This window comes from Lutra lutra, chromosome 5 (genome assembly GCF_902655055.1).
Source record: "Lutra lutra chromosome 5, mLutLut1.2, whole genome shotgun sequence".
Classification (NCBI taxonomy): Eukaryota; Metazoa; Chordata; class Mammalia; order Carnivora; family Mustelidae; genus Lutra; species Lutra lutra.
This window is the reverse complement of record NC_062282.1, coordinates 8,442,967-8,455,036: the sequence shown is the minus strand read 5'-3', so window position 1 is coordinate 8,455,036 and position 12,070 is coordinate 8,442,967. Positions and strand designations below refer to the sequence as shown.

Sequence of the window (12,070 nt, the reverse complement as noted above, 5' to 3'; positions counted from 1 at the left end):
TTTTTGGAACACAACTCAGCCCATAGCAGTGCCTCTAACCAGTTCTTAATGGGTGTGCGCTAAGGGTGGGAGGGATGGGAGGAAATGAATTTCTAAAAAAAAGTGTAAGGGACAATTCTTCCAGACCCCTCCTTTGGCCAGAGACACACTTACATTTCAAAAGAGTAGAAAATTATCTTAACATAGCTACAGAATTTTATTTCCGTTTCTGTTTCTTGAGGTTTGACTGACTACCCAACCGGAAATACCTTGATAAACCACCTGCAATGGTGTTTTTGTTTTCTTTCCTTTTGAAAAACATCTGAGCCCAGAGGGAGGGAAATCCCTAGGAACCACACCGGAAGAAACTGCAATTCAGTACTGTTAGCATAGATCGTAGGCCCACACAAGGCAGGGAGTGACCTGGTTTCTCTTCCTCCTCATGTAAAGACACCAGTATATTGGGTTAGGGCCCACCCCAACTGGCTTCATTTAACCGAAGACCCCATGGTGCAGCGTGGGGCTCAGAGGCCAAGCCTCTGGAGCGAGGCCGAGCATCTGCGCCCAGCAACACAGTGGGATGACGGGGCTCTGATCTCTTTCCACCTGGGCTCTAGGCAGCGGGACAAGAAAGTTTCCCTAAGACTTTGTCAACGCAGGCCTCCCTTTACGTGGGCTGTGGGTTCAAATATATACTGTTTCTCAGGTCCTGTTCTGAGAAATCGGACATAAAAAGGATTTCCAGGTGCCTCTACTCCTGGTTTGACAGAAGGATGTCGAGCATCTTTCCAAAGGGAGGCTGCGCACACTCCCGGCGCCAGAGGATCCCCGCAGAGAGAACCTTACCAAAGAAAAGCTCAGAATCTGCAGTCACCACCACGAGAGGGAGACTCAGCAGACAGAAGCAAGCAGTGGAATTAGACTCCCAGGGACCTCAGATCATAAAATAATCAAATGTACAACTACAAAACAAGTATGCCTAAAATGATTAAATATGGAAAAGAATTAAAACCATGAGGAATGACTAAGACCCTATCCAATAAAGATGGGGTGAATCTGACAGGGAAATAAAAGCTCTAGAAATGGAAAATAAAATGGTGTAAAATAAAAATCAATAGATGGGATAAAAAGCAGATTTGGGGAAGAATTAACCAAACAGGATTATATTTCCTTCTTTCCGAAGCAGAATGTCCCCTTCAAAAGGATTAGTGGTGGCAACAGATACATGGTTTTCCAGAGTCCTCTTCGTCACCTGTCCTCTGCCTTGGATCTTTGCAGCAGCCCGCCGCTAGCAACCATTAGCCACGCAACGGGCACCACCCACTTCCTGAAGGCAGGGGCCCGCAGACCCTCCCTGGGAAATTGAAAAACTGACAACCTCGAATTGTGTGAGCCTCGGGGTGTTATTCACCTTCTCCCTCCTTTTGCATCAGAAGGAGACTCGTCCTGGACTTTTCTTAATGCGGCAGGGTCCAACCCCATTTGTCACAGCAGAGGACGTGGCCTGACAGGCTGGCTGGCGGTCTGTGTGATTGGAGCTGTGCTGTGGCACCTGGGGGGATAGGTGACCCGAGGAGGGAGGATGCCACGAACCGGGGGGCCAGTGAATGCAGTTCACGCAGCTCTGCTTGCTCACCTGTGCCCAGAAGCTTCCAACACCTCTGTCTTAGTCCCTATAACACAGTACCACAGACTGGTGGTTTGTAAAGAACAGAGATTTCTCATACTTCTGGAGGGTAGAAGTCCAAGGTCAAGGCACCAGCAGATTTGGTGCCTCGTGAGGGCCCACTGCCTGGTTCATAGCTGTCTTTTTTCCACGTCCTTACATGGGAGAGAGGACAAGGTGCCCCTGGGGGGCCGGGGGTGCGGAGGGAGGGTTCTCTTTTACAAGGGCCCTAATCCCATTCAGGAGGGCTCTACCCTCATGACCTAATCACCTTCCAAAGGCCTCACCTCCAAATACCATCAGGGGGAGGGTTTCAACAGCTTCTCTTATTTAAAGATCTTAGGATGGGGCTCTTAACCCTTTCTGTGGATGAAGCAGCAAGGCTTTGAGGGACTGAACGTTCTGAGACCTATAGCTGAGGACGTGTTGTAGCTGACTGAGCCCAAAGCCCATGCTGGTGACAGTCACATGAAGCTGGCTTTTTGATACAAGGCCAGCATTTCCAAACTCTCTTCTATGGAACACTGAAGTCGTAAAGAATAATAACCAGCATTCCTGGGGTGGGGGGAGTTGTGGGGTCAGATGAGTTTGGGAAAGATGGTATGCTCTGTGTCCCCCATAAAGCTCACGAGGCATGCTAGAGGCCAAGGAAATATGTCTTGAGGAAACCCATATAATGTGTTCAACTGCGCATTTCCAACACCAAGAGGTCCTTGAATCCCCATTTTTGGGGGGGGTGGGGGTTGGTTAGTTTTCTTGCAAAGCAGTATTAACATATTAGCCATCAAGAAAACACAAATCAAACCACAGTAAGATAATATCCCATTCCCACTACAGTGGCCATAATTTGAAAGTCGGACAACAGCTAACATTGGCAAGCATGGGGAAAAATTGGAATGCTCAGATGGATTGGAATGTAAAATGATCCTGTGGCTTTGGAAAGGCATTGGGCAGCTCCCCAGAAGGATAGAGAGTTACCGTGTAGCCCAGCTCCTCCACTCGTAGGTCTGTACCTAAGGAAATGAACGTGTATGTCCATGTATCCACATAAAAACTCGTACACAAGTTCTTCACAGCTACCTTATGCATAATAGTCGAAAGGTGGAAACAGCCTAAATGTCCGTCCACAGATGAAGGGATAAATAAAGTGTGGTCGGTCCGTGCAGTAGACTGTGATTGTGCAACGAGAAGGAATGTTTGAAGGCCTGACCCAGGCTGCCTCCTGGGTAAACCTTGGAAACATGCAGAGTGAAAGAAGGGGGTCGAATACACAGAACGGGGCACCTGGGTGGCTCAGTGGGTTAAAGCCTCTGCCTTCGGCTCAGGTCATGATCCCAGGGTCCTGGGATCGAGCCCCGCATCAGGCTCTCTGCTCAGCAGGGAGTCCGCTTCCCCTTCTCTCTCTGCCTGCGTCTCTGCCTACTTGTCTGTCAAATAAATAAATAAAATTTTTAAAAAATGAATACGCAGAATAGGCAAACCCGGAGGAGGGGTTGCCAGGAGCTGGGGGAGGGGCTGGGGGAGCGACCGTTCATGGGGATGGGGTTTCTGTCTGGGCTCATGGCAGTGGGCTCGAACTGATTGTGGTGATGGTTGTGGTGACGGTTGCACAGCCCCGAGTACGTTCAGAGCCCTAGCACTGCACTCCCTAAATGAGTGACTCATATTGTATGTGAATTACATGTCCCTAAGGCCATGTTTAAAAGTTAACACATGCCAACACTGAGGCTTCCCAACACAGTTTGGGAAAGGCTGCCACAGACGTCCCTGGCTGCCGCCTGAATGGGCTCTGGGACTGTCCCATGTCCCCCAGGGGCTGTATTGCCCCATCAGAAGCATCATCGGTGTTTGAGAAAAGGTCACAGGGCGGGGATTAAGGGGGACCCCGTTGTATCGAAAACCTAAAGCAAGCAGCCACTTTCTCCACATGGTTGGTACTGCTCTTAGGAAGTCCTTGTAAGAAACAAACAGAGCCCGCAGGAGCCCCACGAGGTTTGTAAGTGGGTCTGGAGTAAAAGTTCACGTCGACTGCCACGTCCTACCGAATGTCCCTCAACAGCAGGAACCTCTGTGGCTCATCCCTGTTGCTGCCGGCTTATCTGGACCAGCTCGTGGCTCCGGGTCCGCTGAAAGCTTTCGGGGTTGTTCCCCTGGTCCCCTGCCAGGTCCATCACACCCCCCTCTGTTTTCGTTTTAGTGAAAGCTGGCGGAATGCGCATTGTGCAGAAACACCCGCATTCAGGAGACACCAAAGAAGAGAAAGACAAGGACGACCAGGAGTGGGAAAGCCCCAGGTGAGAATGCGGGCGCGCTCGGGTTTGTTCCCCAGACAGCCATGACTTGGTTAAACATTAACGTTTGTTCTTTTCTCTGGGCTTCTGATAACCTCTCGCATCGTGGGGCCCTGCACTGTGTGTTTTTCCTTTCCTAATCAGTGAGGCTCTGTCCCCCCAGACGGGAGACACCAGGCTCCTGGAGCACCTGCCGTCCCTCTGTGTGCAGTGGCCTCGACTTCCACGACATTACTGAAATCACCTTGAGACCTTCGAACATGCCATTCTAGTTGATTCTCTGGGGTGGGCATGGCATCTTGCAGCAAGAGAGGGAACTATTGGTTTAAAACCGTGCACACACGTCTGGACTCTTCCATTCGGCAGCCAAATCCAAACCAGGGAGGCCATGCCCTTATGAGTGCCCAGGTGTCCTTAAATGACATCTCTGTCCCTGGCTCCCCTGGTCCCCAACAGCTTGTCTGTCTGACGTGCCCCCGGCTCAGTTTACTCCCTGTTATCCTCAGAGCTTCTGGTGCCGGGTTTGGGTCCAGAACCTCCGTACACATCCATTTCCTTCCACCCAACGTAGGTAAATGCGTACCCCTCTGTCTGAGCTTGCCACGGAGAAGAAGGTGAACACTGAGCTCTCTGCCTTACACCTTGTCCCGAGAGTGTCTCCACCAGAGGAGGAAGCTAAGTGCGGGAAGGGTGTGGAAACCAGCTAACCTGTGTTTCTGTGGGCCAGGTGCATTATTTTGCATTATTTTGCTTCAGTCCAATAGCCCTGAACAGTAGGTAGTGTTCTCCCCAACTTTTGCAAGGGAAACTGAGTCCGCAGGGGCTATACACTTGCTCACACCAAGTGCCTTGCGAGTGAAGGGATCGGGAAATTAAACCAGGGTCTAACAGGGTCCAAAGAGGCCCGGCTTCCAAGAAAGAGTAGCTCCCAAGAATGTGCATCCCGTAAAAGGACATGAGCATCCCTGAGTGTGTGTACCACTGAGTGTTTTCTGTAGAATCTTATAGGATGTAAGTTCTAGTGCGGTCACCTGAGGGGCAAGCAAAATTGGGGACAAAGTCTTTTCTGAGTGATTATTGCCCATTTAAAATCACGAGATCCTCACTGTGGTTTTGCCCAAGTTCTGCTTTGAAAAGAAGGCGGCATTTAAGAGAAAATTCTAGAATTCCCTTTCTCACTGGCTGTTTTCACACAGCATCTATACAGAACAGAGCAGCATCTGTAGCTCTCCTAGAGGTCCACAGTCCCATACCTGAAAACCTTGGGACCCAGTTTATTTTAGATATGGGACATTTGGGGGAAGGGGGCTTATGAGAATTAAAGGGCGCGCATTCCATCCAGCGCCCATAGTGGGCCCTCGGGCATCTTACTCGATCTGTGTGTGATGTTCACAGCAAGGGAGGTAAGGTCTTCACTCTTATAGGCGTGGGCCAGTTCAGGTTGACTTTCGCCTCCATACAGGTTGTAAGGAAGTTTTCCGTTTTTAGAAAATTCTTGATCTCAGTATCAAGCATAAGAGAGTATGGGCCTGTGTCATTCCCCCTGCTGGAGAACCTGGGAGGGCCCGTCTGCGGATCCCGTGCTTCCATGGGGAGAAAGAGAACGAGAGAGAGAGAGAGAGCAAGAGAGAGAGAGCCTTGCCTGGGGAGTTAACGGAACACACTCGTCTGCGTGAGTTTAAGTGGAGTAAGGTACGGCGAGCTCTTTCCCTGTGAAACACAGTGTCAGTACAGTGAGAGTAGATAATTTATTAGCGTGTTTAGAAATAAAGACAAAACCGCCCACTCGTTTTCTTTCTATTGATTTCTTTTCATGAGGTGAAATACAGCCTTTATCCGAGACATGCAATTTGAATAAATATTTCAGAGGATGAGCGATTGCAAGACAAAGGAGCAAGCTCCCCAGCTCTCCAGATCTCGGCATCTTCTCACCTCTAAAGATCTGTTCTCTGTGGAACCAGGAACTCTATAGCAGGCTGACTGCAGGGTAGGGTTTGCGTAACACACGAGTAGGGGGTTTTTCCCTGCAGCCGAATGGCTGTAATGTGTTCCTTGTGAGTGTGTCAGCGGCTGTCTCGTGACTTTAGCTTTGCTCTTGATCGCTGTGGGTTGGACCACTGGACATGCCGTAGACAGATGGGGTGAGCCTCTGAGCACTCCGAAGCTGTGGACAGGTGTGGCCAGCGTATCTCCTTCCACACCTGCACCGGGCCAGTACTCTGTGTGAGAGATCACCCCCTCCACGATGGCCTCCTCGTCCGTCTGGCGGGCGGGCTGGATCAGTCTAGCTAACTGTCCTCGCCGGTCTTCGGAGTGTGGTACCTCTGGCCTCGTTCCCTATGGTCTGTCCGTATCAGCTCACCGAGTACTTGTACCCTCTCTGTTTGCTGCCCACGCTCTCTCAGGTTATTGATTATGATCCCCACTCCACATTACTGCTCCCTCTTCAGCAGCTCAGAAAGGTTCAGTGACTTTTCCAAGGTCACACAGCCAGTGAGTGGCAGGGCCAGCACTCCAGCAGAGCCCAGAGTCCTCCCTCAAATCAAGGGAGCACTTGATTTGCAGCGGGCGCTTACTGAGTTTTTCACGTCAGGTTCAGAGCTCACGCCACCACAGGTCGGTATCACTGTGCCCGTTATTGAGATGAAGAAACCAGAGTTTAGGGAGGTTGCCTGGCCCCATGATATGTAGCTGGTTAGTGAGAAGGCCGGCGTTCAGCCCCCATCTCGTCTTGACTCAGAGACTTGTGCCCCTACTAGGCTACGGGCTCCCCTGACGTGACACAAAATGCATCGCATATTGATAGGCGTAGCATGTCAATCCAGATCCCTTTATGAATTAAACTTGTTGACTCTGGATCACCCGTAACCTTTTCCATATCCTCAGGCCTGTGAGTCTGTCCGCGCGGCTTTGCTGTCAGTAGATGGTATGAGCATCGTTGTACAAGGTCTTGGAGGATGGGGATGTCTTTACATATAAAATGGCCTATTTCTTTGCAGAATTTGCCACACATTTAATTACTCGCTTGGAAATGTCATGGGATGTGACTTCACCATCTACATTACCCTAATCCTAAAGTTTTACTACTATTTTTCATGTTTTGATCCAAGTGTCCTCTGGATAAATGTAAAGTCTCAGATGCCAGTTTCCTCCTGGTCCGCATTTGCAAGACTCTTTGCTTTCCTTCCCAGATTTCTAGAACTGGCTTTACGTTCACTGACTCATCTCTGGTGACTTCCTTCCTCATTAGTCTAAAAATCAAATCCTGATTACAGAGAAAATGAACAGCTAGAGCCTTACTACGTGACAAAACAAAAAAACACAACCTTTACTCTTAATGATTTTTTCCCTGCAAATATTTGTGCTACTTAATTTTCCAGAGATTTACAATTCATCTCCTAGGCTGCCAAATTGTTTTGGAGATGCTACATTTTAAAAAGGAGGGAGAAAAGGAAGTAGAAGAAATTTTAAAATGTTACCTAAGAATTCCCGTCGAGCTGAGCGGTAGTCCGATGGCTCTTCATCTCCAAGAAGAGGACTGGGCTTCATTATTATTCGCCAGTACTTTCCTGAGTGGCTGCTGGATGGTGTGCACTGGGGCTGGTGGGAAAGCAGTGGAAGCAACGGGGAGATAGGGATGACAAGGTACAGAGTATGCAGTCCTTCTAGAGTGTGGCTCTCTTTTCAGCTCTGACTTAGAATCTCATGTACCAGGGCACCTGGATGGCTCAGTAGTTAAGCGTCTGCCTTCCCCTTCTGCTCAGGTCCTAGCAGGCTCAGTGGGGAGCCTGCTTCTCCCTCGCCCTCCATCCCTCCCCCGGCTTGTGCACTCTCTTTCTCTCTCTCTCTCTTGCTCACACTCTTTCAAATAAATAAATAAAATCTTTGAAAAAAAGAAGAAGGACCGCATGTACCCAAAAAATGAACAATTCATATTATCCAGTATGTGGGAGAAACCCAAAATGGACTCCGAATGGTAACAGACGAGCTTAATTATAATACAGATGATTACTATAACCCATTGCAAGGACTCGGGGAGAAAACACCTTACCCAAATAATTTTTGAAAACTGTGTTGACCGGATACTCTAAGACTAATGGCAAAAGACTGTCCCAAAATGCTGTATACTCCGGTTAGCCGATGTGTTTCTTACAGGGGCTTGGGTTAGCAATTCTGAAATGACTTTGTGTTTATAATGGGTTCAACAAGTATGTGAATGGGTGGTGAGTAATGAGACCCAAGTTTCTCGTGGCCCAAGAGCGGTTACAGCTAGAAAGGAGGAAGACCGGAACGGGCTTCGTGGTGCTGGGTCAGAATTGGTATTTGTCTGAACTCAGCTTTAAGTGGTGGATGGATGGAGAGTAGATACATGCAGACGTGTAAGTCCGTGCAGGGATAAGGTGGATGGGGCGGCTGGCGCACATACCAGGATGCGCTTGCTGTGTTCACCGAAAGAGCCGAAACACCCGTGAGGACCCGTGTAAGTTACCTGTAACCCATGTGAGTTACCGTGTAAGCATGAGCATCCCTAGAGCCCAGATCCTTGTTTCTAAACACTTTTCTCCCCATCGAAGGAACCAGGATTTCTTGGAGAAGCGGCAAATTCCAGGGCTGGGACAGGAGAAATTTAGATGAGCCTGGGTCAGCTCGTCGTGCCAAACATGAGGAAATGTGCTGTAAAGGTTGGGGCTTGTCCGAACAACAGAGAAGCCGAGCCGTAGGAGCTCCAAACGGCCAACGCCAGAGCAGTTTGCAACGAGATGATAGTATTGGATTATAACTCATAAAGTAAACATTCATGAGTGCATCCTGATATAAGCAATTGAATGTATGAATGAGGAGAAGGGGCAGCTCTTTGCAGAAGAATTTTAATTAATAGGGGCACCAGGGTGGCACAGATGGTTAAGTGTCTGCCTTTGGCTCAGGTCGTGATCCTGGGGTCCTGGGATGGAGCCCTGTGTCGGGGTCCTGGGATGGAGCCCTGTGTCAGGCTCCCTGCTCAGCGGGGAGTCTGCTTGTCTCTCGCCCTCTGCCCTTCCACTCCCCTCCCACTCATTCTCTCTCTTTCTCTCTCTCTCAAATAAATAAAATCTTAAAAGAGAGAGGGAGAAATGGAATATCACCCACAGGCAAACAGCTCGGTAACTTTTGCAAACAAGATCTCCCAAGTTCCTCCCCCCGTATCTTTATTAATTAAACAAGGAGTATCTGTACAGTGGAGACCCTGAAAAGGATGCTTGTTTGCAGTGTAAAAGCTGAAATAAGAAAGCCAAGCACCATCGTGTTCGACCTCCTGTGGGAGCCGGACCAGTTTTCCGCCGCTCTGCGCACATCTGGGGACCAGCACACAGACGCTGCGAGCCCCTGCTTCTCGTTGGGTCTCCACCACTGCTTTCACCATTCGCCCATAGCCCTTGCCTGAAACAGCCACTGCCTGTGGACACTCTGTTATTACAGGGCTGCCGTGACAACACAAACTGGGGGTCTGAGATACCGCACATGTAGTTCCTCACCGTGCTGGAGGCTAAAAGTCCAAGGTCAAGGTGTCACCAAGGTTGGTTCCCCCTGATGCTGCGAGGGAGGATCTGTTCCAGGCTCCCTCCTGGCTTCCGGCAGTTTGGTGGCAACCTTTGGCGTTCCCTGGCTCCTAGATGCCTCACCTCGCTCTGTCCCCATGGTGCTGCCCTGTGTCTGTTCACATCATCTCTCTCTGTGTCCAAGATGCCCTTTTTGTGGGGTATCAGTCATTGGGTTAGGGCTCACCCGATTGACTTCATTTAACTCAGTTACTTCTAGAAAGACCCTGTTTCCTACAGAGGTCAATTCTGAGGTCCAGGGGGTGAGGATTTTACATATCCTTTTGGGGGAAAGCAATTCAATCCTGACAGACACCAAATGGCTGTGTTTAATGGTTCTCTCAGTTGAAACGAATTCTTACAAAATAAAAATTTAAGGGACGCCTGGGTGCTTCGTCAGTTGGGTGTCTGCTTTTGGCTCAGGTTGTCGGGGTCCTGGGATTGAGTTGTGCATCAGGCTCCCTGCTGAGCAGGGAGCCTGCTTCTCCCTCTCCTGCTCCCCCTGCTTCTGCTCTCTCTCTCTGTCAAATAAATAAATAAAATCTTTAAAAAAAAAAAAAATAAAAATTTAAAACTCTGAAGTTAAGAGATGGCACAACCTATATACCTAGGGGTTTTTTCTGTAAGCCATTATCAGTGTTCTTAAACTTCAGTAAAACCATGTGATGAACCAATTTCAACACCATCCTTGCTCTCCAAGATCATCTTTTCTGTCCAGACTACTTGCTGGTTTGGAACAGATGTGTCCTTTCCCATGAGATGTGTGGAGATGCCAGTGGGCTAGGGGTGCTGAGCACCCACCAACCCCCAGCACCTCTTCTGGTCTGGGCGCCCTTGTTGGTTGGGCAGGGCCCATGACCCAGACATTGGGCTGCAGCAGGCCACAGACCCCTGCCCCGGGCCCAAGGCCGAGTGTTGATGTGGTGGGGCATCCAGTGATGTGGAATGTCCTTGGGAAGGGGCTAAGTGGTTGTCACCTGCTTATGGACAGATGCCTCCTCCAGGGAGAGGCAGTTCTGAAGGTGCCGTCAGAGCCTGGAGCAGAAAGCCTGAGAGGCACGATGCTGTGGTGGAGGGAATAGTGGAAAACGGCCCTGACTGCCCTGGGGAGGGAAACGGGAGATTCTAGGCGCCGTCGGCCACCTCTCACTGTCGGGTTTGCCCCCATGAGACTCGTAGCTCCGTGTTCTCTGTCTGCAGGCAGGATGGGGCACTGATGAAGGGCTTGCGTTCATACACCAGCAAGGGAGTGATGAAAGGGATTGTTCTGCCAGAGGCAGCTAGGGCAGCAGAAAGGTGGCAGAGAGGGGGCCGGTCCCCACATCCCTGTGTTCACAGAGCCTGCAGCCTGTCCCGATGTCTGCTCTCTTCCCTCCCTCCCTCCGTGAAGGCTCGAAAGAGCCCACGCTCACGTCCCCCAGGTTAGAGCAGGCAAACACCTGTGGGCTGGCTGCCTCCCGTAAGAGGCAGGGCGTTCATTTCCTAGGACTGCCAGAACCAAGTCCCACAAACAGAAACAGTCTCTCGCAGTTCTAGAGGCCAACGTTCGAGAGGAAGGTGTCAGCAGGGCCGTGCTCCCTCTGAAGCAACAGGGAAGGATGGATCCCAGGCCTCTGACCCAGCACCTGGTGCTCCTTACTGGGAACAGCGTGACAGCGATCTTCGTGTGGCCTTCCCCCTGTGTCCCCGTCTTATGAGAACACCAGTCCTGTTGGATCAGGGACCCATCCTACTCCAGGGCGACCTCATCTTAACTAATTACACCTGCAATAACCCCATTTCCAAATAAGAGCACATTTTGAGGTACTGAGGGTCAGGACTTTAAGTTAGAAATTTGGGGGGACACAGTTCAACCCATAATAAACAGACAGCATGTCGTGCCGTAGGCTTCGGTTGACAGTGCCCAGCTTCACCAACAACGTACCAACAATAACGGCGGCGTACTAATTTATTAAGCATGACAGTTACAAGGCGAGGGTCTCTTTTTTCCGTGCCAGCCTGCACCGTTGCCCGGGTTGAGCACTGCAGCAGTATTCCTGCCCAGCTGGGCAGACACTCTGACCCAGAGATGTGGAGCCCATACGTTGGTCACACGACCCATCAATTTAAAGACTGTTTTGGGCCTGCACCCGCAGTATGTGTCTATTCATTTTTAAATGTATACATGGGTACTCTACTAATGTTTTATAAATTATAAACTGGATCCAAAATGAGTATTTGTGTATTAGATAAATAAGCAATAGGTTCAATGTCTTGCTATCACTGTGACTTTGTATTAATATAAGCTAGTATCCAAGGTCCAAATACCCTTCAGGTGAGCTTTCTCATTAGTGATTCAGGATATAAATCTAACTTTCTAATGGCTTTCTTGGTGATTTTGGGTTTTGTAGGGGAGGGCTGCATCTTGTCACATCTGATCAGACCGTTGGTGTTTGTAACGTGGCTCATGAGGCCTTTACACGAGGAGGAGAAGGGTGAGCCCTTCTCCGTTATTACTGTTCACTTGGGCTTCTGTGGGTAGGGACTCCGCCACTGGAATTCTTCTGTGGGGAGCTTTT

General features: G+C 49.8%; 1 protein-coding gene across 1 annotated transcript in view; it reads left to right on the top strand.

Moving 5' to 3' along the window:
- DAP (death associated protein) overlaps positions 1-12,070 on the top strand; it is a 63,282-nt gene that overhangs the window by 6,650 nt on the left and 44,562 nt on the right. Inside the window, exon 2 of the mRNA XM_047730218.1 lies at positions 3,843-3,939. Within this exon, the coding sequence (XP_047586174.1) occupies positions 3,843-3,939 (97 nt within the window). The remainder of the gene's footprint in view (positions 1-3,842; positions 3,940-12,070) is intronic.